We start from the raw sequence: 24,172 nt of genomic DNA on the forward strand, positions 1-24,172 counted from the left end.
AGAAAGTCCTTGGAAATCATCTCTTCTGTGCCTCCCCGGGAATGCTGCTGAGATGCACACACAGGACGAGAACACTTAGGATATTAACTGCCTTCGGAGGCCAGCCCGTGTGTGCATCGTGAGTGCTTGTGAGAAGGGAGCTTCCTCTGCCCGCAGCCACCAGTGGCCTCCCCGAAGCCCTTGACCTTAACGAACGGAAAATTCCTCCTCCCCTCCCTTGGCCCGGAGCTCCATCCACATCCTGTGATTCCAGTGCAGCTGATCTGAGTCAGTTTCTCCGTCTCCTCCCTCCTTGGAGTAGCCACAGGGTGCTGTAAAGTTGGGGGTGGTCCCGCAAGTCACTTGTGCCCCCCAGGCGTCCCAGCAAGATGCCACAGCTGGGGCCAGAGGTGACCTGGGCCCCATCTGGAGGGCCCACTCGAGTTAACATCTGGATCTGATCCTCAGATCCCCGCCTCATCCCCAGTCCCACCACCCCACCCCACCCCGCTCCTCTGAAGGATCAAATGGGAAAGTGTTGATGCCCCAGCACTTTCAAACCTGAAACCTTGCCTGCAGGCTGGGGAGCATCCTGGGATTCTTTCTGCTCAGCGTCTCCGACTTGGGTAGGAAACAAAGTCAGGATTTAGCATTTCATTCTCCTGCACAGTGAGGGGGAGTCAGGGGCCACTGTTGAATGACAGGGTCGTATGGAAATGAGTCCCGTTCAGGAATCAGACTGTCCCGAGTGTCTTGGAAGCAGGACGGACGTGTGTTGCTTGTCCCCTCGAGTCAAGGGCACTGCCTGGCTGTCTTGTCCTTGTTCCTGCGGTCCTGTCCAGCCTCACTTGCACCCCACGCCCTGGGCCCCATCGGCGTCAGCTCCTCGAGAGTGTCAGAGGGCAGTCCTGGGGGGGCAGTGGGACTCCCCGAGTGCTGAGGGCTCCTAGCCAGCTGTAGGAGCGACCTCCACTGCTCACAAGTGGATCAATGCTGCTGGGGTACCGGCCGCCCAGCAGGCCAGGTCGGGCGGAACCGGGCACGCAGATGGCAGAGCGGAGCTCATCCTGGCTGGAGACCCGGCCACAAACTGGTAGCATCAGGCGGGGGGCCCCTTGCGGGCCGCTTTGGACCAGGACAAGGTCACCCTGGCTTGCCTTGAACGCAGGAGCTGGGAGATCCACCTCGAGGGTCCGGGTGACCCGGGAGGGTAGTGCAACCACCCTCTGCCAGACAGAGGGGCCTCTCCCGCCAGACACCCCTTGAAGAAGCAGGGTGTGTGTTGGGGTCTGCAGGGGGATGGGGGGTTCTGCCTGCTGGACTCTTCTTCCTAAAGGAGCTGCTGCTGCTGCTAAGTCGCTTCAGTCGTATCCGACTCTGTGACCCCATAGACAGCAGCCCACCAGGCTCCCCCGTCCCCAGGATTCTCCAGGCAAGAACACTGGAGTGGGTTGCCATTTCCTTCTCCAGTGCATGAAAGTGAAAAGTGAAAGTGAAGTCGCTCAGTCGTGCCCGACTCTTAGCGACCCCATGGACTGCAGCCCACCAGGCTCCTCCGCCCATGGGATTCTCCAGGCAAGAGTACTGGAGTGGGGTGCCATTGCACCCCATCTCCTCCTGAAGGAGCAGGTCAGTCTGATTCGGACTCAGATTAGCGCTGAAGGTCCTTCTGGGCCTGAGCTCAGGCAGAGATGAGGGCGCAGATACGAAGGGACCCGCTGACCAGTCCTGAAGCCTAATGTTTGCAGAGGTCAGGGCGTGGCTGCCCAGGATGGGGCCTGCTTGGTGATCCATGTTGGCACGTCCCGCCGTCTGCCTGACAGACCCACCATCTTCCTGCTGCCCCTCAGTCCTTGGTGGCCAGGAGGGCTTCTCCCGTTCTCGTGAATAGCTGGAGCTCCGCACATCTGCCCAAGGCGTCTCCCCTCCCTGCCACAGCCTCTCGCTCTGTTATTTCAGCAGCGGCCCCGATGCCCTGGGGCTGTGGCATCTGCTAATAAATGGGTCACCGCTGTCAACCCTTGCACGTTTATTCTCACCGGTTCTGGGGCAGGAGGTGGCCCAGAGGCTCTGGGACCAGCAAGGAGGGAAAGTCAGGGTGAGACGACAAGTTTCAGCGGCAGCAGTGACTTTATAGGACCTGGGGATTCTCGGGAACCATCCCAGGAGACCAGCCTGCACCCCCAGAGCACAACTCCAACGAAGACAGCGTGAGCGCTGTGCCCAGATTTGCACAGGGTGGGGGACCCAGAAGGAAGCAGGGGCCATCGAGACCGGAGGCGTGGCCCCGGAGGGCGAGCACCATGCTGGCAGGATGAGCCGTCTCCAGGGAGGAGTCAGGGGTTGGCTCCATCCACAAATTCAGAGCTGAGCCCTCAGCACAGTAAACAGCCCGGTAGTCCCTTGTTTGGGGACATCACCCTGTCTGAGTCCCATGGGTCGGGACTCAGCCCAACACCAAACCAGAACAAGCTGGGCGAGGTTCCTGGCCACCTGGGGCAAGGAGGGGGTTGCCGATGGGGCCTCACAGGGTCTGGGACATCCAGGCGCCTCCCTTGTAGGAGGGGGACTGTTTGGGGACCTGCCTAGGCTACCAGGGACGCTGTCTTCTTTCTCTTCCTTTTCCTCTTCCAGTGTCTGCGCCTCATCCCGTTCTGGAGGCTCCAGGAAGCTTTGCCTCCTGCAGTGCGTGGACTCTATAGTTGTGGCGTGCGGGCTCAGTCACCCCGAGGCACCTGGGGCCTTAGTTCCCCGACCAGGGGTCACTCCTGTGTCCCCCGCGTTGCAGGGTGGTTTCTTAATCATCGGACCACCAGGGACGTCCTGGAAGTCTGGTTTTGTTGCACCTCACCCGTCCCTCCCCTTTCGCCAGTCATGCTGGGCAACCCCCTGAAGGTGTGGCCCGTGGAGTAGCTCCCCCAACCCCAGGCTGGGCCCACCCTGAGTTGGTGGGGGTCTGTGGTCGTCCGCCAGCTCCTCTGGGCCCCCGGGAACACTTGTGCCCCAGGGTGTGGACCCCCCCCAAGTGCCCAATCTCTGCTTCCAGCCTGCAATCCTGGGTCTCTAGGAAGAAAACATTTATGCCTCACACCCCAAGACCATGTGTACGCACTCCCCAGACAGACGCTGATGTTGAGCAAATTCTAACTTCAAACAGTGGCCAGCGCTCAGGTTGAAATGACTGACTTTAAAGGATTAGCTTGTCTCTTCTTTTTCAGGGAAATCGATAACACAGGGGCGGGCCTGCATTTTTCTCCCTTCCTTTTCCTGGGGAGCTGCCACTCCGGCTCATCCGGGAGCGGCCGCTGGTGTTTTGCTGTGCTTTCCTCCACCACGCCAGCCCCCGCCCTTTCTAAATGAAATTCAGATTACACTGTCACTCACTCCAACACTATGGCTTGTCTCTGGAGCTCCTGTCAGGGCACCCCCAGGGCCCGCAGCCGTCACCCCCCATTGGTGCCTGTGCCCAATGCCAGCCCAGCGCTGCCCAGCGTTGCTCCAGACCAGCCCTCACCTTTCCGAGGAGACCTGGGTAGCGCCCCTCGCTGGACCACAGCGACCGCCCCCCGCCCCCGCCCCCTCGCTGGATCACAGTGATCCCCCACCCGCCCCCTCCCCAGCCCCAACCTGGTGCCCTGCGTTGTTTGGCCCCAGCTTCCTCCAGTGCAATGAGAAGCTGCTTGTTTTTGTTCTTAATGCGGTTCTCGGGGACATGGGTTCTGTCCGCCGGCGTTAAGCTCGCCATCCATCACGCCCCACGTCCTGCCTCTGTGATGGCTGATGCCTGACCCGCCAGCTTAGAGGACGGAGCTGACTCCCCTGTGCTGCCAGCTCCCAGCTCCCAGTAAAAACACCAAGTGGCGGGAGTCGGGATCACAGACAGTCCCCACCGCCCCCTCCCCCAGCCTCAGAAGCTGCTCCCCGGGTGAGCTGGGACCCTCTGCCTTCCTTCCATCCTGCTGGGCTAAGGGAGCTCAGTTCCAGCTCCCGAGACCCCCTTCTGACGACCGCTTCAGTGTCTCTCTGACCCTGTTGGAACGTCCCCCGCTCTGTCGCCTGGAAAGTAACCAGTGCGTCCTTACAAACAGGACTCGCCCTGGGCGCCGGCCGCTTATACCCCGGGCCTGTGGGGAGCTGTCGGTTTGGCTTGTCTGGTGTCTCGTCCTTTCTCCCTGCCCCCGGTTCCCCAGGCCCAAAGACAGGCACTGACAGGAAAGTCATCTGTGAGCCGCAGCCGGTCGCAGGCGCTGCCGGCAGACTCGGCTTCTAAGCAGCCCCGTCGTATGAAAACCCCAACGTAAAAGACAAACTCCGAGGGGTAATTACTTGTTACAGAACAGTTTGTTATTTTACAGAAGGACTCACGGCAGGTTTCTCTTGAGTTCTTGGTTTCCCTAGTGTGTGTAAAACACTGTTCTGTGGAAATTAAGTATTTATAAATAGAACCTTTAGAAGCCCATCTCTTGGGTAAATTCTAGTATCCGCGTGTTCGTGTGTAAGTGGGAATCCAGAGCCGGGCTTGTATAGATACAGGCCAATGTGGATTTGGCGTGGGCATCAGAGACACACACACACACACACACACAGCCCCAAGCCAGGAAAGCTTCATGGAGCATATTAAGAATATATCCACGGCCCACGCTCATGCACAGGCCAATTTGGTTGGGAAACTTCCAAATAGGTCTCTGTGGGGAGTGTTCATCCCCGCTGGGGACCTTCTGCACTGTGCTCTTCCTGGGCCATTTTTATCCACGCTTCACACTGATCTCAGGCACACCCTGAGTGCCAGGCTTCTCTATTTGTGCTCAGCGAGATCAGAGGGTAAGAAAGCTGGTTCTCCTTGCTTCACGAGCGCCTCGGGTGGGTCCTGGCCACTGACCCGTGTGTGTGTGTGGTGTGTTTTCAGGCAGTCGTCTCAAGAAGCTGCTCCAGGGGCTTCCCTGGTGGTCCAGTGGTTAAGACTCCAAGCTCCCAATGCGGGGGGCCAGGCTTCAGTCCCTGGTCAGGGAACTGGATCCTACGTGCATGCTGCACTTAAGAGTTCACATGTCACATTAGGGGCCAGCACAACCGAATTAATTCATTTTGAAAAAAAGAAGACGCCTCTCCGGGAAAGCTCCCAAAATCCTCCAGCTCTGGTCATCTCTGTATCCCCTCTGCTCCAAAACCTCCCATTTCTGGGCAAACAGCTTAAAAAAAAAAAAAAAGACTCTGTATTCTTTAAGGAAATGCCCCAGCTGTCAATTTCAGATCTCTACTCTCCCTTGCTCTTTTTTTTTTTTTTTTGGCTTCATTTCCCAAAAAGTCTGGGAATGAATTGTGGTCAAGGAAGCATCGCAGCCTCTCAGGAGTTCTAAGGATAATATGAGTTGTTCTTAAATACTCTGTGCTAACTAGGATCAGAGCTGTATATGCCAAACCGTGTTCCTCCTCCTGCTCTGGTCTCTCCGCTGCTTCGGGGCACAGATGAGTCCATAGTCCTCGCAACAGCCCTGCTGACTTGGGAGGCCGTGCCCCTCCCTGAGCAATGTTTTCTCTGTTACAGGGTGTCTATTCTAAGCAGAATCTGCTGTCTTTCTAAACAGTGCCCCAGGGCCCTGGCAGTAATGGTTTAATTAAATAAAGCACTCCTTCTAAAGTAATAACTGCGCTCCTCTGTGTGGCTGGTGTCCCAGCCAGAGGTGCTGGCCCTGCAAACTGGGCAGGGGCTGAAGGTACCTGAGGGCGCGTCCCCCAGCCCACAGGCCGGCCCCTAGGAGAACGCAGGAGCCAGAGAACCCCAGAGGAAGTGCAGGCAGCAGAGAGGTGCCTGGGACTCGGGCGCGATGAGACGGGGCCGAGCAGTTAGGGTGCAGATCAGTGATGACATCTGATTAATTAGCACATGGGCGGGCTCTCTCATGGGTTAGAGTAGACCAAGGCACGTTTTAATCAGGCTTGCAGTGCCGAGAGGGGTGCTGCAGAGGGCGCGCCGAGCAGATGCTGCATGAAGGCGGAAGGACAGGTCACAGGGCATTGCAGGGCCTCTGAGTTGAGCTCCGGGAAGAACTTGCGGATTGAGATGTTCTCTGGAAACCTTGACAGGAGGAGGGACGTGATCAGTGGGCCAGGTTGGGTGTTGATCATGGCTGGAAGCCTCACCGACTCCCCCCTCCCCGACCAAGTTGTGACATCTGAGCAGTTCTGGCAGGAGAACTGCTCACTGCCCTTCAGGAGGCTGCCCTCCACCCCAGGGACAGGTCACCGGCCTCCAGGAACGCTGCTCAGCCCTCCCTCTCCCCGGGTCAGGACACAAGTCTCACTCCACTGGGTCTCAGAGCTTGGTTCCAGGATCACTGGCACGTATGAAAAATATAGATTCCTAGACTTCCCTGATGGTACAGTGGGTCAGAATCCGCCTGCCAACGCAGGGGACGTGGGTTCGATCCCTGGTCCGGGAAGAGTCCTCATGCCATGGAGTGGCTAAGCCCACGCGCCACAATTACTGAGGCCGGGAGTGGCAACTGCTGAGGTTGGTGCACCTGGAGCCCACGCTTTGAAGAGAAGAGTAGCCCCACTCACCGCAGCTAGAGAAAGCCTGCAACGAAGGCCCCGTGCAACCAAAAATAAATTTAAATTATTAAAAAAAAAACATTGCTAGGTGACACCCCAGACCTAATGTAGCAGCATCTCAGACTGCAAGGCCCAGGAATCGGCACTTTGCACCAGTTCCAAGGGTGACTCTGGGTCCTCTCCCCCTTGAGAAAGTCTGCTGGCTGAGGCCCTCTCGCAGCGGTACGTGGTCTTGCCGACACCCAGCCTCCCTGGGAGAGGCCTGCCCTGGTCTCCCATGGATCTGCTTCCCGAGGTTCGGCCAGGGAGGTGGGGGTCAGGGCCCTCCCGAACCGAGCCTCCCCCAGGAACGAACGGGCAGGCGTCACAGGCCTCCGGGCTGGCGTCACGAGTCACAGACTGAAGGTGACGCCTCCTCCGTGCTCGGGCGTCAGTAGTGGCAGCACACAGGCTCAGTGGTTGTGGGGCGTGGGCTTAGCTGCTCCATGGCATCCGGACTCTTCCCCGACAGGGACGCAGCCGCTCTGCTGCCCTCATCAGGCCGCTTTCAGACTCTCAGCATCCCCAAGACAGGGGGCCCTCCGGCGGTATCCCTCTGCCGCCTTGGCCATCAGGCCCCTGTGGGTGGTGCTTCCTCCCGGAGCCACAGCGTGCCAGCCCCATGGAGAGGCCTCTGGGCTCTGACCATCCACCAGGGAGGAAGCCGGGGGTCTTCAGCCAGATTTCTCATACCCAACTCGACAGAGCTCCTTGATCAGCCAGCTCCCCTCCCCACGTCCAAGGTTACTGGGCACCCAGCAAAGAGTCCTGCCCTTTCCTGACTGTTTGGAGGTCAGTGATCTGCAGGGCAGGGGTGGAGCCAGCCGCCCGTGCTTGCTTGCTGCAGGGCTCCTGTGTCCAGGCACCCGACTTCCTCCATTCCAGCCCCCATGAAGAGCCCAGTTCCCAGCACCCGCTCTCCCTGTGCAGAGATTGGGGGAGGGGGGAGTTGCGTGGGGTGCCCACACATCCGGCCGAGGTGCCAGCAGCAATGGCTCTGCCACCTCCTGTCCCTGGGCGGGCGGGGGTTGCAGCAGAAGCAGTCAGATGCCAGCCGGTTCCTGGAGGCACCAACAGCCGTGCGGGTCCTGAGGTCCACAGGGCTCACTGCCCATCCAGCCCAGGGTTGCATGGCTGGGGATATGGGTGCTTTCTCCCAAGAGAGCCGAGTGGCAGGACTGACGGCCCAGAGGGTCCCCACCTTCCGTTAACACAGTCCACGATGCAGAGTGATACCCGCCCGCCTGTTCCCCTCAAGGCCTCCCGTTCTGAGGACCCGTAAGGCCCAGTGGATCCCGTTCTGGCCCCGACAACTGTTCCCCAGCCCCAGGATCACACGGCCAGTGCCTCCAGCTTCCTCGCGTCTGTGAGGCAGTGTGTAATAAGTTGGCCAGGCCCAGGGGTGGGAGGACTGCCAAGTGCCCCCTCCTCTCTTGTTCCTTGACATCTAGCAGAAATAGACCAGGACCCAGAGCTGTTTCCAGTTCTCCGCAGACAGATTTCAGTAGCTGAAGAGTGGGACGTGGTGAACCAGGCGCGGTGCCTGAGAAGTTCTCTCTGTGCCTCGGTTCGCTGAGCCTGGGGAGCGATGTTGCCGTCCTTTCCTGCAGCTTTTCAAACCCTGCTGCCCGTTAGAAAAACCCTGCCTCCCTCTACGAGACCTGGCGGCATGTTCCCCGACCAGGGATCGGACCCCCAGTGGGAGTTTGGCGTCTTATCCACTGGACCCCCAGGGAAGTCCTGAGGCCTGTTTTCTTGCCTGGGAGCCTGCCCTGGGCTCACGTGCCTCCCTGGCTCCACAGGGCTCCCCGCCAGGGCCAGCTCAGCGTTTTCCCGCGGCTGTCACCGCGCCCAGCTGGACGGGGACATCCCCACCCTGCCCTCTCTTCTCCAGCCCCCAGGACTCCCAATTCTAGTGTTTCGAGTCCTTTTCGGATCTCATCCCATGAAAAAAGGGAGGGCTCCCACCGGGGGGTTCAGTGGCTCACCTTGGAGCCCTGGGCGCCTGGACCACTTGTCCACGGAGAGGTGCCCCTCACCAGCCCCCTCCCCACCATCCAGCCCGGCCGCCTCCCAACATGAGGCTCGCCCCAAGGTCATGAGGCTTTTCTGTCTTTGACTCTTTCAGTCTGGTTTAAGGTTAACCTGACTGCCATTTCCCTGCTCAGGACCCTTTAGGAATGCCTCTCTCTGTGTGAGGCAGCTCTAAACTCCTCCACGAAATATAGTCTGCTCTGATCTCCCTTCTGGAACTTTCTCTGTCACCACTGCCTCACCCTCACTGGCCACTGACCCCCGCAGACGCTGGGCACTTTTCACAGCTCTGCACCCCTCATGTGCCTTCCCCTTGCTGCAGAGTCTGACAGGCACTCACTTACTCCAGGCTGAATCAGGGGCTCCCCCCATGACACCCCGTGCCATGGCGTTAATCAGACTCATCCGCGTGCAGTCCCCTGGCTTCACTGGGAGCTCCTCAAGGCTCGGAGCTGAGCCTTGTCCACCTTTGGGTCCAGAGCCAGCGTGAGGCCGGCCACAAAGGGGGAGGGGGCGCTCTGTGAGCGTCCGAGTGGACGAGACCCCTCAGGTGGGCAGCTGCTGTTCCAGCCTCAAAACCTCCTCTTCCAACCAGCCCTCCCTTTCCCAGAGACCTGGGCCATCCTCCGCTCCTCACTGCCGGGACGGAAGCTGCCCCTCCGTGAGGGCTTAGGGGCCCCCTGTCTTTGGGGGGGGCGGGCGCTGCAGATCACGGGGAGCAGTCAGAAGCCATCCAGTCTCCAGGAGGCGGGCTCACCGCCCATGTCTGTCTCTGCCGCCCCTTGTCACCTGGAACGTGAGCAGTGGAGTGTTAACGTTAGGACGGGTGACGGCTCCAAAGTCAGGTCTCTTCCCCCCACAGGGCCCCCAGCCTTCCACCTGTTTCACCCCACCTCCCTCATCCTCCCACAGCCCCGACCCTCCGCAGCTCCTTGTCATCATGTTCTTAAAGCCCACCTCGTGCAAGGTCAGGCCCCTCAGTCTTTCACCTGGCATTGTGGGTGTGCACCACCGCCACCGCCCCATCTCTCTTTTCACACTTGTAAGGAGCCAAGCTGTCCTTTATAAACCCCGGGGCTTATCATCATTGAGTGAGTGACTGCGTGGGTTTTCCACAATATTTATCTCCCTCTCTAACACACACACACAAACCACAAGGGTTGAGGCTCTGGCATCAAATCCTTGGAACCCTGCCCACCACTGGGTACCATCTGGTTTTTCAGCTGAGAAAGAGACAACACGGGCGCGCAGGCTTGTCCTCCAATCAGAGGGCGAGGGAGGCGGCAGCCGTGCCAGGCTAATGCCACTGGACCGGCCCAGCCCTCCTGCCCCCGGCCCTCCGGGAGCCAGCCTTGGAGCGGGTCCTGGAGAGACTCTTTCTCTGGGGCGTAATCAAGGCAGGGGGTCAAGTGCTGTGCAGAGAGAATGAGCCTTGGATACAGACAGCCTCTGGTCTCAGCTGTCTTGGTTGTTACGAGATCGTGGACAAGTTAATTAGTCCTCTTCAGCCTCAGTTGTTGTTGTTTTTTTTTTTTTCAAAATGAAGACAATAGCTAGTGTGTAGGGTATCAGGATTAAAAAGCAATCTTATATGGAAGATGTTGTCGTGTTTGGGCGCTCAGTAGATGCCTGGTAATGTTGGTTCGGGCTTCTCTGGGGGCTCAGGGGTAAAGAACCCGCCTGCCAATACAAGAGACGCAGGTCCGATGGGAGCGCTGCCCCCAGGGGCCTGGACTGCCTGTGTCCCGCCCTCCCCTCTCGGATGGCACACGCGGTCCCAGGAGCCCTCGTCTCGGGCAGTTGCCGCATCGGCTCCATCCAGGGCCTTTTGGATGTTCTTTTCCAGGCCGTCCCCTCCCCACCCCAAACCAACGGAACTCACATCCTCTGGGCTTGGACAGGCAGAGTTGAATGCACGTGCAGGGTTGGGAGCAGCCACCCCTTCCATGGCTCCTCCCTGAAATCACTCTCCCAGGCTCCCCCGTCTCAGAGACAAATAGCGTTTTCACCCGTCTTCTGGCAAAGGTGTTTCAGGTCCCCCCTCCCTGGCCGGTCTGCATTGCTGCCCGGAAGCCACCCCCAGAGTTGCCTCCTCTTCAGAGTTAATCAGGCGTGAGGACAGGTCTTTTCTCCCCAATTCCCAGGTCTGATGGGCAGTCGAGGTCCCACCATGTGGGTTTGGTTTCTTGCCTCTGTTCTGTAGCCCAGTGGCTGTTTAAGAACTCCCTGGGGGACCTATAACTTCCGGCTCCTTGTTGGCTCTGTGCCCTTCTCTCCCGGGCTCTGCCTCCTCAGCAGTCATGCACTCGCCTTTTGACGGGAGCCACAGGTGTTAACATGTCTCAGCTCTCGCTCAGTCCAAATGGGACTGAATTGTTTGACATGAGCCAACTTGGCTTTCTGCTGCAGATGTCGTGAGATGATAGCGGGTTTCTAGAGCTGACTTCTGTGCTCCAGAAGCCTTTTTAGAGTGTCTGGGCCTCAAGTCTCCACTCTTATCTTCAGGCATCACCTGAATCTTTCATTCTATTCAGCAAGCATCTCCCAGGTACCTCCTGGGTGAGATTTGAGGGGAATCCAGGGAGGGACCCAGGGACCCTAAGCCATGGCGACCTGCTCTAATCAGCTCATTCGGCGGCTGGAGAGGCATCTGGCCTCCGTCTGACTCCATCACCCCTTCTCCAGCAGCCGAACGTATTTGAAGGATCAGTGAGTAAGAGCTTGGCAGCACTCGCATCGTGGCCGGACTGGTCGTCTGAAGGCCGGCAGCCTCTCCTGGCAGGGGCCCCGTTGTTCCCACAGCGGGGCTCCTCATGCTCTCGGGATCAGCCGCCCCTGCCCATCCTCTGGGGGAGAGTGTCATTCTGAAACCTCAGTCTCCGTTTCCTGCGAGAGTGCTGTTCCGCTGCAGCGTCCCGGTGGCCTCCTCTCAGCGGCGCTGCCTCTCCTTGCAGGGTTTTGGCTGATGAGCTGTTCTCGGGCTCCACCGAGCGCTGTGCACGGGCCTCTGCTCTCCTTCCCACATGTTCATCCTTCGCTCGATGGGGATGAACGTGAACTTGCCCTGCAGAGCGCTCGGGCTGCAGGTCATGCAACAGGAAGAGTCCTGACCTAACGTTGTGTGGCAGGAGCTCCTCACTTGGCTTCAGTTGTATTGCATTCCCCGGTCCCAGCACATTGGGAGGACAGGTGGAATTCACACCACCCTCCCACGAGGGAGTGCTGCTCCTTGCTGGGGTGATGCGGCCAGGGCTGATGTTCACCGACTACCTTCTCTGCACACGCGATGCGCTCTGGGACCTTCACAAGCACTCTGGGGTCTCGCCGTTAGCTGGGGCACCCTCAGGACACAGGGCCCCACCCTAAGCATGTGGCCCCAAAGCCTCTGGCCCCCACTCTGCCCCTCGCTGCCCCAGGGCACACCTCCTCCTCATTGCCGCGTCATCAGACGTTGTAATTCAAGTTGGGAAGATGTAAACTTCCAAACCAAAACGTTCACAGCCACTTGAGAAGTAAAAATAGACTCCTTGAGCATGTCTTCACTGCACTTCAAGGACACGTTGAAAGTTCAGTTCCCGTTTAGGGATGGGTTCGTGCTGAGTTGCCATTAATCCCAATTAACTCTTAACCCCAACAAGGCCGGCCCTGTGATCGAGGCGTCTGTGTCCTTTGTCACTTGAAATGACCTCCAGGATCAGTCCAGAGAGCTCAGCTGTGCCCTTGGTACGTGTGAACTGGCTCCCCAGGGCCCAGTGTCCTCCATAGCCCGCCCAAGGGTCTCTGTGTGTTTAGGTAGATCAGGCAGCATTCACCCTTCCAGAACTTTTTCTCCATCACCCCTGCTGGATTAACAGAGAAGTCTGAGTGCCCCCTCCAGTCCCAGAGCACGGAGATGCCAAGTGGCTCTGCTGGCCTTTCATGTTGAAACTCCAGGGACTTCCCTGGTGGTCCAGCGGTTGAGAACCCGCCTTGCAATGCTGGGGACACGGGTTCAATCCCTGGCCCAAGAGGATCCCACGTGCCCCAGAGCAACTAAACCCATGCCACAATTAAGACCTGAGGCAGCCGAATAAATATTTTAAAAAAAAAACAGGGAACCTACAAGAATTTAAGTGGTGTGGTACCCAACGTGCATTTGGTGATTCAGTCAGGAGCCCCCCAAGTGAAGATACAAATGTTTGGCAAAGCGGGCGGGGGAGACTGGCACCTGAGTGGGGCTTGAGAGGTGACAGAGAGAAGGAAGGTGGAGGGGAAAGGGCAGTCACGAGGGGAGAGGCGTGAGGGTGAGAACCAGCTGGAAGTGGGGAGAGGAGGTGTCGTGGCGGGGAAGCAGCCTCACACAGCGGGGAGCGTGTGCATCACAGGGTCGGCGGGGTGGGGCAGGGCCGGAAGACACCCAGTCCCGTCCACTGCTTCCTGGGTCACCCGGCCTCTCCAGACCCCCTGCCCCTTCATCAGCAAAGGAGGCCCCGGCCCCTGCCTGGTGACCGTTCTGCTGCTCGTCTAGGGTGTTCTCTCGCTGCCGCCTGTTGCAGGAGGTATAGCTGGTGTGGCGCTACAGATGGCCCTGAAACCGTGCGTGCGTGCGTGTCGAGCACGAGCAGGTGTGCTTGGGGCTGAGTGTGGGGAGGGGACATGGGTGCCAGCGAGCTCGGGCCCGGGAGGGATCACGACAGGGACACGGGGCTCCAGACATCTCCCCAGTCCCAACCTGCCGCCAGCCCTCTGCCCACCTGAGTTACATTATGCATTGTTAACACTGTGAGCTCCCCCCCCACACACACACCTCTGACTCCTCCCAGGCTCCCTGTGTCCCTTCCAAGACTGTAAAAAAGCACACTCCTGTGGTTTTAAGCCACCAGGTTACAGCAGCTGCCAGACATGAGCACAGTGAGGAAGGACTCGGGGGTCGTGGGAGCAGCCGGAGGTGGGTGGCACCCTTAACCTGCCTGGGGACACAGGTGGAGAGGCAGCCCTGTCGAGTGCTGAGACTCCCAGTCAAGTTCACCGAGCCCCCCCGGGACATCGCGAGAGCCATGGCCAAGCGTGCCAGGGACGTGAGCCACTTCCTGTCCACCAGGACCCCCCCAGGACTCCGTGCCTTCGGTGGGCGTCTCGACTCACCAGCTGGACGAGAGAGACCCACACGCAGCCCCATCTGCACCCTCCCGGGTCTCAGACTTTGTTCCCGTGACCGATTCAAAGGTTTCATTTAGAGACCAAAGAATTCGTTCTTTTTGTTGGTTTGTTTTTTTAAAGAAACACATTTGGCCACAGCAGTTGGTGTCCCTGCCTCCTGTAATGAGTCTGACTCGGAGAGTCCTTGAACAGATCCCGAACTTGAACTGATCAATGGCGTTTGGGTGTCTGGAAATGGCTCGGGGAGCCAGCTAATTTATAATGTCACACAGGCTGGACAGGAAAACCCAGGAGGACAGACTGTCTCCTGCCTTTTCATTCCTTCTTTGGGTAAAAAGAGAAGGGAAGACAGGCAGTGCCACGCGTGGCTGTTCAGCATCTAGCAGTGAGCTCGGGCCGGCTGGACCCCCGGGACCCTGGGGCCGTTCCCCCGCCCAGACCTCGCAGCTGCACCGGGGTGAGGCCACGCACCCTGGACGCCAAGTCTGGCTGAACCAATTTGCAGAGAACACCTGTTCCTGAATTAGCCCCAGCTTGCGCCGTGTCTCGGTCTGGGCTCCCAGTGCTGCGTGAGCTCCGCCCTGCGTGGGGGCTGCTGTTTGCCCATTGGCCCTACGTCTTCCCTGACCCTGCGGTTGGTCTATGGTCCCCACCTGGGAGGATAAAGAAAGCACATTCCAGCTGCTGTCCAGCCACAGATGTCACAGCTGTTGACCCCATCTCCCCAAAGAGCCCTTCACCACCTGCCCCCAGCCTGGGGACAGACCTGTTGTCACGCACGTGGACCCCAGAGAGCCCGGCAGGGCTGGACCCCCATTCCCAGCCTGACTCATGCTTCCTGGCACTCGGTGGGCACCTCGCGTACACTTCCAGACTCTGCCCTGGAAGGTGTGTCTGTGTGCTCCGTCCCTTTGAACGAAGGGTCTCTCGGCAGAGTCCCGTCTACAGGGGGGTATGCAATGGGGCCGCGTGTGTAAAAGGATATTGACGTATTTCCTGAGGAGGAGGATGAAGACAGGGTCCCTCCTGGAGAGGAGACCTAGGGCGGCCCACAGCAGCAGAATTCCCCGCCTGCCTGCAGGGCGGGTTCTGTGATCTCCTTGTTTTTACATAGTAGAACCTTCTAAAACCCAGTCTTTAGGCCTCCAAGATGAGCTCTGACCCCCACCATAAGCCACCCACCACGAATATGTCCGGCACCCACAGCTGGAGGTATCGTAGGTCAGAAGTGAAACACCCCAGCTCCTGGCCCGGGCACACCACAGTCTAGTTTCAAGCAGCCCAGGGTCATTGGAGAACGTTTATGGCAGGTGGCTTGGTCCATGTTTTTCCACGTGATTGTCCCACCCCCATCCTTCAAAAGAGAAATTCATCAGTGGAAAGTTTCCCTGAGGTGGTAATTTTCCTAAATGACTTGCTGATGGCACTGCAGACAGACTGGCTCAGCTGGCCGGGAGCTGGTGATCCCACACCTCGCGTGTCCCCAGGCCATGCCTGCCATGCAGGAGACCAGAGTTCGATTCCTGGCTTGGGAAAATCCCCTGGAGGAGGGCATGGCAACCCATATCCTTGCCTGGAGAATCCCATGGACAGAGGAGCCTGGCAGGCTATAGTCCATGAGGTGGCAAAGAATCGGACACGACTGGGTGACTGTCACCTCCCTGTGTCCCCAGGCCACAGGGGGACCAGCAAGGACTGCTCGGGAGCCCTTGTCCTCTGCCTCCCCCATCACCCCGCCTGCTGAAACCGCTGCTTCTTCCAGAGCGGAAGCAGGGCTGGTTGTCGGCCCCCCGGAAGGAAGCTCCTTCCAGAAGTCTCCCAGCCCCGGGGGACTGCCAGGAGGCCGTACCCACCCCAGCTAATTAGAGCCCTTGCTTAAGCGGCGCTTCAGTCTTTCCTGTCATTCTCACAGTGATAATGGACTTGGATGAGCGGTCACAGCCTCTCCCACATCCTGCTCCCCTTCCAGGCGGGGCGGAGTCGGGGTCGGGGAACGGGCTCACCCCCACCCCTGTCGGGGAAGCCAGGGACTGGCCACCAGGCCAAGCAGCTAGGATGTGTTCACCGGGATCCTAGGGCCAGCCCCGACTCCCCCAGAGCGAACCCTGCTCCCCACTTCTGGGCTTGGCACCGTCCGCTGCATCTCTGGCAAGCGTCATTAGCATTAACGTGATAAAACGGCTCACTGTAAATGTTAATAAGGTCTGCCGCTTCGCCACTTCTGAGTGGCAGACTGGAAATGGTGCCATCCTGTAACTCCACCCAGCAGCTTCTAATCGCTCCGCTCTCGGAGCAGCCGGCTTGGCATGGAGAGCCTCAGCTTCCCTCCGTCCCCAGCCCCAGTCTCCATGGGGCCACGTTTATCCGCCTCCCTGTTCTCTTTTGTAGAGGGGGTTCAGTTTCCGCAGATCCCAGTTCTCTAAGGCCGGGTGTGAATTCTCTTCTGTTTTCCCCCTAAGGAAGCACTCGCTCTCCCTGTTCCCCAGAGAGGAAGGGCAGAGGGGGGGCCAGTGCCGGCACCCCCATGGCTCCCACCCCCAACACCTGTCCACTCAGGGCTTCCTGCTCTTCCTGGTCCAGGATGTTTCTCTGTGGCTCTGCCCTGGGAGACACTGGCTCCGATTCTCCAGGCTTCACCTTCTCTCAGAATTCAAGAGGTTGCTGATTACCAACATCCTGATTAATCCTGTCCTCTGAACCATTCAGGATGGTGTCCTTCCCACTGCGCCGGGTCATTGGGGCCCCTGCGTCCCCACCCCACCATCCTTTCTTCCCAGTAAACCGTGAGAACCCAGGATGTACCTGGGGTTTGTTTCGGAGCCTCACCTTCCTAACCAGTGCTCATGCCGGCCTGCTGCCGGGCCCGTGACCCCCTCGGTCAGCACTTACTGAGAAGAGAAGCAAGCAGGGCCATGTCCCCAAGAGATAACCTGCGATTTGCCTAGAAAGTCGCCTCAGGACCACAAGTGTGAGGCACAGCAGACACGCACGGGTCTCAGTTTCTCTTGCAGCCCTGGTCCCAGGAACTCGCCAGGCGGTGCTGCCTGACCCCAGGGAGCCTCTACCGCTCCCGGCGCACACCTGGGTTAGGAGCAGCCCTGGGGATGGCTGGAGGCTGCGTGAACAGTGTGCCGTCCCCACACGCACGGGGTGCCACGCGCCTGGCCTCTGCACCTCCTCACTCTCGTTTTTGTCACCAGGCCGTCTTCACGCTCCTCCTCGGACCCTTCACCTTCTTTGACGTCCAGAAGACCAAGTACCTGCAGATCCTCACGTCCCTGATGAGATGGATCGGTGAGTCTGACAAGCATCTCGAGGTCTGCCTCGCGCCCCTCATTCCCAGTCTTCCTGAGACGGCCACGCGGGCTCGCAGCCAGCGCTGGGAGGTGGAGGGGGCTCCCGTGGACTCCGGAGAGCAGGGAGGAGGCAGGCACTCTGTGCCTTTTTACTGGTGGGCAAATTTTGTCCCAAAAAAAGACAAGTCATTTCGAGGTAATGTGGGCAAAAGCGGGCTCAGCCCAGGACCACTTGTTCCGATTGTACTGGGTCCCCACCACCCAGAGGAGTGCTCCAGGGCTCCTAGAGGCCTGGATAGGGCTGGGCCCCTTCAGGGCAGGAGAGCAGCTGCTCTTTGTTCTCACAGACATGCCACGCGACACAACCTTAAAACTCAGCGGGCCATGGTGGCCACCTCTTGAGTCCCCGGCCACTAGAGCATAAAAAAACACCATAGTACCTTCCAACTGACGCTGCAAAGAGCAAGACCCCCACTGTCCTTGGGGGAGCTCGGGGGTCTCCCCAACACCAGGTCGGCAGCTGGGAGTTCATTCACTTTCGACACCGTCCTGCCAGCCACCCGGAAGGGCTGGGACCCACTTGGGCCCACGACCGGAGGGCGTGCAGTCACCGTCACCCCCGTCCCCGGCAGGTGCTCTGGGATCAGTTGCACACTGGTTTTGGTCTCAAAGATGCTGTTGCTGTTCTGGTTGATGGGCCTGGCAGAGGGGTCTCCCCAGCACCCCAGGATCCCCGGGGGGCACGTGTAGTGTGAGGTCCTGTCTGTGTGTGGTGAGCGGTGCCTGTGTCAGAGGAGAGAGGTTGTAGGAGGGAGAGAGGAGGCTGACGGTAAATAAAGGGTGGGTGTCTGGCACGGACACCAGGCGGCCCCGAGCTCGGGTCAGACCCGCCTCCACCCGCAGAGGCTGCGCTGAGCTCCCAGCGCTAGCTGGGCCCCGGGGTGCCTGGGCATCTCCCGCAGCCCCTGCCCCTCCCAGTCCTGCTCTTGGGGTCCTCGCCTTCCTCCAGGACGGGGCTCACGGAGTGGAGCCCACGGCTCAGCTGCTTTAGAAAACGGGCTGCTCTTTTCCCCAGCGTGGGCCTCCGCGGCCCACTGTGACCCCGCTCCGTTTCTCCTCCTCCCGGCCGGAGCCTCTCCCTTTAGGGCGCGAGGGGACCGCAGGGGGCCTCCGCCAGTCTCCACCTGCAGCCCCTGGGCTCTCGGAGGCAGCCCCTGGCAGGGCGGCGGGGCGAGGTGGCCGTGGCCTTGAGAGAGGGCGCAAGGCGGTGACACGGCTGTCGCTGCAAGTCCCTTGCCCCTCTTCTCCCTCTGATCCGAGAGAGAATCAATCGGCCGCAGCCTCTCCACCAACCGTGGGTGACAGCTCAGGCCTGTCATTTGTCTCCCTGAGAGAGTCAGGCCTCTGGGCTCGAAAAGGAAAGCCGTCTCTGACACGAAGCCCTCTCGGGTGGAAGCCCAACCACCCAGTGATGTCAGCCCTCTGACAGGTAGCTGAGCCTGGGGTTCAGTTCCCGCTGGAGCCACCTGGGCATTTTCCTTTGCAGACCTGCTCAAAGGGGTCTCCCTGGTCCTGACCCCAGAGCACAGGACAGAGCAGGATGGGGGGGGGGACAGGGAGCAGAAATTGTTTACCCAGGGAACCGCCAGGCGACCCCGCCACAGGAGGGAGCAAGTCACCCCTGCCCGTGGGATATCGCGGTGGGTGTGGGGCGTCTCGCTTCTGGCCCCAAATGACCCCAGGTAATTTTTCTAGAACTCCTGCAGAGGCAGTGAATGCCCTGGCCCTGTTTGTCCTCTCGAGTGTGTGCCAAGTTGTCAGTTTGTGATGAGCCCCCTCTTCATTTTGCTGCTGAATGGCAGCTCTGTGGCCAGATCCCCCCTGCCTTCCCACTTCCCGCGCACCCTGTCGCTCCCCACCGCCCAGATTAGGGCCCAGGATGTCTGGGGGAGCCAAGCGGGGAGGGGAGATAGGGTGGCAATCAGCTGGCTTGGGTTCTTGGAAGGCACAGGAAAGAAGGAACACCGAAGGGACCGGAAAACCATAAATAGATGTGCTGAGCCGGAAGCTTTCTCGTGCGTAATTAGGAGTTTGTTCTGCCATCTGTTGAGGCCAGGGCAGACTGCAGGGACCCCGCCTGAGCACAGCCGTCCCCCACCCCCCACCCCAGAGCTCCAGACGAGCTGAGAAGCCTGCGGGCCGGTCCCTCCACCAGCAGCCCCTGGTTGCGATCTAAAGGGCTGATGGCCTTTGCAAATAACCACGTGTCAGGAAAACGTCAGAACATGTCTGACAAGCGCCACCATTGATTTCTTTTGCTGCTCAAATAAGTTCTGGGGGACCAGGTGGCTGAGTTTGGGAGACCCGGAAGATACAATGAGACCGTGTAGAAAGCGCTGTCTGCACAGCGCTCAGCGTCCAGACACCAGCCCCGCGCACACCCTCACCATCGTCATCTCTGGCCACCATGTCCCAGGAGTGGCCCCAGAGTGAGCCTCTTTTGGGGCTGGCCAGGAGGTCAGGGACGTGGCCCGAATCACTCCAGAAAGAGCTGTGTCCCTGGGTATCCCCGCCGAGATCTGAGAGCATTGCCGGCTGCCACTGTCTGGCCTCCCCGCCCCACCCCCCGCCCAGCGCTGGGCCCCAGGCCCACCAGATGGGATGCCTCCCTGCTCTCCACCAACGTCACCCCCACGTCTTCAAGGAAAGCCCGAGCCTCCCAGTAATGAGACGCAGGCCGGCCTCACAGAGAGGCCGGGCTTCCTCCTAACTCCTAGTTCTCACCGTCAGCCACGCATCCACCAGGGACACTTAGGGGACGCAGACGACAGTGCTGTCCTTCAGGCCCACAGTCCCAGCAGCTGTGACCCCAGAGCTGGAGCCTTCAGCTGCTTAACTGACCGCTGCGGACCGTGGCCCCTGGGGCGCCTAGGGCGGGGGCCAGGGGGGCGGCTCTCAGGCTGGAAGGGGCCACAGCAGCAGCATCCCTTCACCCCCATTACCGACATCCCCTGCAACACACCCCACCCCCAGCAGACACCTCCCGCTCTGGGACACAGCTGGCTCGGCTGTGGGCGCCCCGTTCAGTGTTATTAAAAAACCGCTTCTCTCTAATAAAGGCAGCTCTGGCGTGGCAGCCCTCCTCGGGCTGGGCTGTTAGGGACCCACAGGGCTGCCTTCCCTCTGATCGTGTATTCAGAGCAGCACCATGCGCGTTATTCCTGTCTCTGTGCTCCCCTCAAAGTGGGTCAGGCACCATCCCCCTCAGCGGTCTGTGCATACGCTGGAGCCGCGTGGATTTCCTCGGCCCCCGCACACCCCACCTCCCCCTGGCAGGTGCCCCAGATTTGTCCTCCAGGCTGAGCCAGCAGGGAGAGGTGGGACCCAGGGCTGGTGGCCCGAGTGGCAGAAGGTCCCCAGGAGGGGACGTCACCCGGGAACACGAGGGGTCCGATTTTGCCTGTCCCCAGAACTATCTGTGGCCGAGTGGCCAACTCCCCCCATGGATCCATGACTGATCTCAGCTGAGCGTCTCCTGCTGGGACTGCTCTGATCCGTCACCACCAGCAGTCCGGGGTCATCCGTGCCTGGGCCATCTGTTCCCCACATCCTGTTGGCTCGACAGACCAGCTCGGTGTTTGAATTCCTTCACGGCCACTCAGTGCTGTCCCCTCATGCAACTGGTGCTTCTCGGAAGGCCAGGAAGGAACCCCCCCAAATAAAAGTAGCACATGGACCCCCATCTGCCCTCCCAGCCAGGCTTCGTCCTGAGCCATTGCTGCTGCCCCCAACCCCGACATGCCCCACCTCGGGCCACTGTCCAGGGCTCTCCTTGTGTCCACACAGCCAGCGGAGGGGATCCAGGAAAACCTCTCTATGTATGTTTTACTCTGGTCTTAATTTTATTCTTGGTTTTCCAAAAGTTTTCTCTGCAGATGCAGAGATTAGTTGAAAGAAGAACCGGAGGATGCTGTCTTAAGGCTCTTAGGGTAGAGAAGACACTTAATTAAAGCTTGCTGAAGGGCGAGCCGCTTGTCACCAAATGACCCCTTTCATTAGCGGCAGGGCTGACCTCAGAGCCCGGCTCGGCCCCAAGCAAAGACCCTGGCTGGCTCTCCTCTCTGAGCGGCCTCTGCTGTCGGCAGCTCTGCCCTGCACATGGCTGACACTTGTGCTGACCTGGCCTTCAGGCAGGGACTCCTGCTTGTCCAGGAGATCGGCAGGTCAGCTTCCTGGACTCTAGCAGAGAGAGTGGGGTGAGGCCCAGACAGGCGAGGTGCCCGACGGACTTACAGGTGCTCCTCCGCTCAGAACTGGGCTGCCTGCAAGCCAGGGTGAACGCCAGCCAGGCAGCCGGGTCAGGAGGCCGTGTCGGAGGAGCTGTGGCCCCGAGCAGCCCCGGAATCTGCCTTCAGACCCCGGGGAGCCCCATGCCCTTGTCACAGCTCTGCCTCCCCTCTTTCTGGCTTTCCTGGTTTCTCTCTGCATCCAGCCGCTGCTCATCAGCTGCCTTAGTGGGCTCAGGCTGTCGTAACGATACCATGAACCAGTGCCTTAAACAGCAGAGGTCTATTTTCTCAGTTCTGGAGGCTGGATGCGCAGGATCAAGGAGCCTTCAGGGCTGGTTTCTGGTGAGACCTCCCTCCCTCGCTTGTAGGTGACCACCTGCTCACCGTACCGTCACATGGCTTTTCCTCTGTGTGTGCAGACAGCGTGTGCTCTGTCTCCCCTCTCTCTTTTTAGAAGAGCACGTGGGACTCCCCTGGTGGTCCAGTGGCTAAGAGTCCACCTTGCAGTGCAGGGGACATGGGTTCGAAACCTGATCTGGGAACGTCCCACATGCCACGGAGCAGCTTAAGCCCGCGTGCCCTAGAGCTGGTGCTCCGCAACAAGAGAAGCCCGAGCACCACAGCAGAGAGTAACCCCTGCTCGTCCCAACTAGAGAAAGCCCACGTGTAGTAATGAAGACCCAGAGCAGCCAAAAATAACTAAATAAAAATTTTTTTAATTTCTTAAAAAAAAAAAAGCACATATCCCATCAGATTAGGGTCCACCCTTCTGATCTCATTTGACCTGTAACAGCTCTTTAGCAGCCCCGTCCCCAGCTGCACTGGCGGCAGATTCTTCCCAGCACCCCCTGGGAAGCACAGTCACCCCATGTGCGGTCACATCAGGGGTTAGGGCTTAGACATCCGAATCCGAGGGGGAAGGAGTAAGAAGAAAAGGTTTAGAAAGGACTGAGCCGCCTTGGGGAAAAGTGACGGTGTGGAAGTTTTATGTTTCTGATCTCCCCAAAGATTAGTCTGCCTGCCAGCCAGAGGCCCCTGGGCTGCGCTCTCCCAGAGATTACAAACAGAGCCGGCTCAGACAGCTTAAGAAAAACTGAGAGCCCGCCCTCCCAGCCGCCACTTGCCATGCCTTGAGGGTGTGGAAAGTCGAAGGATGAAAAGGCCAGAGCTCTTGATTTTGTACTTAAGGCTTGATTGCTTCAGAGACTCAAATACCTGCCCTTGATCAATGACCCGCTCCTCCTGAGACACTTGAGGCTCTGCGCTGAGTCCTTCTGGAGGAGAACCTCCATCCCCTAAGTTGATTACTTAAATGCCCTTCTTTCCTGCCTCTGAGATGATAATGATGCCCACCAAGCTCGAATCCTCTGGAAACCTCAGGGGTTGATCCAACAGGGAAGGCGGTCAGATCCAAAGTCCCTTCCTTCATCAAAACCCAGGGGACTTGTGCGAGTTACGCAGGCAAGGCCAGAGACCACAGAATGTCTTGTGGGCCTGGCACAAAATCTGACCCAGGGCCACGGTGCTTCTGGAGCCTAGTGCATCTGCTCAGGGGGCTTCCCTTCTCCCCCGAGGGCGCCCCTCCCCACCAGAGAGCGAGTGTGTCCTTGTGTCCTGTCCCCTCTGAGTGTGAAAGGAGCCTCTGCCCCGACCACAGCCTGAACTCAGGCGGGAGGGCGATGACCCGAAGGATGGGCTGAAATGGGCACTGAAGAGCCCAAACAGTTCCCTTCTGGTTCCCACCCAGCCTCGTACAGAAAGCAGACGCTGAGTCCCTACAGCCAACCTGGTGTTGGGGACAGCTTGCCCTCGTATGACCTTCAGCGGAGCAGGAAGAGGTGGCTCTGGTTCACAGAGCAGGTGTGAGCGGCCTGCCCCAGCTCCTCCTCGTCCCCCAGAGATTAGCTGACACCTGGGTCAGAGACGCTCAGCAGGGAAGGGTCATGACTGTGACTCGACCTGAGCGGGGTCATGGGTTGACCCCAGGACCCTCCTTGCACAGAAGGAGAATTGGGTGAGGACTTGGGATTTACAGGTTTTCTTGCTGGCCTGGGCTATCAGGATAGGAAATAAGGTTTCTGTGATGATAAAAGGGACGGACACGTGTTTGAGTGATTGCTGCGGGACAGACCCTGCCCTGTGCTTATTCAGTTCAGTTCAGTTGCTCACTCGTGTCTGACTCTTTGCGACCCCATGGACTAAAGCACACCAGGCTTCACTGTCCATCACCAACTCCCAAAGCTTGCTCAAACTCATGTCCATCGAGTCAGTGATGCCATCCAACCATCTCATCCTCTGTCGTTCCCTTCTCCCGCCTTCAATCTTTCCCAGCATCAGGGTCTTTTCCAACGAGTCAGCTCTTCGCATCAGGTGGCCCAAGTATTGGAGTTTCACCTTCAGCATCAGTCCTTCCAAAAAATATTCAGGACTGATTTCCTTTAGGATGGACTGGTTGGATCTCCTTGCAGTCCAAGGGACTCTCAAGAGTCTTCTCCAACACCACACTTTAAAAATATCAATTCTTCTTCACTCAGCTTTCTTCATGGTCCAACTCCCACATCCATACCTGACTACTGGAAAAACCATAGCTTTGACTAGACGGACCTTTGTCGCCTTTTTAAATAACATCTTATTCCATGTCCCCACGCCCACGAGCGTCTCCGTTTTTTAAAAGTGATGAAACAGAGGCACTAAGAAGCTAAGTGACCACCGCAGGCTCACCCAGTTCGGGACAGGGCCAGGAGTTGAGCCCAGTGCAACTCGAGGACTGAAGCTCTTTCAGAAGGAAAGCAGCGGCCCCCTCCCTCTCTCCTGTTCTCTCCGAGGGGTTAGAGCTTTGCAGGC

General features: G+C 58.9%; 1 protein-coding gene across 3 annotated transcripts in view; it reads left to right on the forward strand.

The window, feature by feature from the left end:
- The window catches only part of TMEM104 (transmembrane protein 104), a 54,632-nt gene that overhangs the window by 23,021 nt on the left and 7,439 nt on the right, over positions 1-24,172 (forward strand). For all 3 annotated transcript variants that reach the window (XM_070389038.1, XM_070389040.1, XM_070389039.1), the window contains exon 9: positions 16,944-17,037. In XM_070389038.1, the coding sequence (XP_070245139.1) occupies positions 16,944-17,037 (94 nt within the window). The remainder of the gene's footprint in view (positions 1-16,943; positions 17,038-24,172) is intronic.

Source organism: Bos mutus, chromosome 19 (genome assembly GCF_027580195.1).
Source record: "Bos mutus isolate GX-2022 chromosome 19, NWIPB_WYAK_1.1, whole genome shotgun sequence".
Classification (NCBI taxonomy): Eukaryota; Metazoa; Chordata; class Mammalia; order Artiodactyla; family Bovidae; genus Bos; species Bos mutus.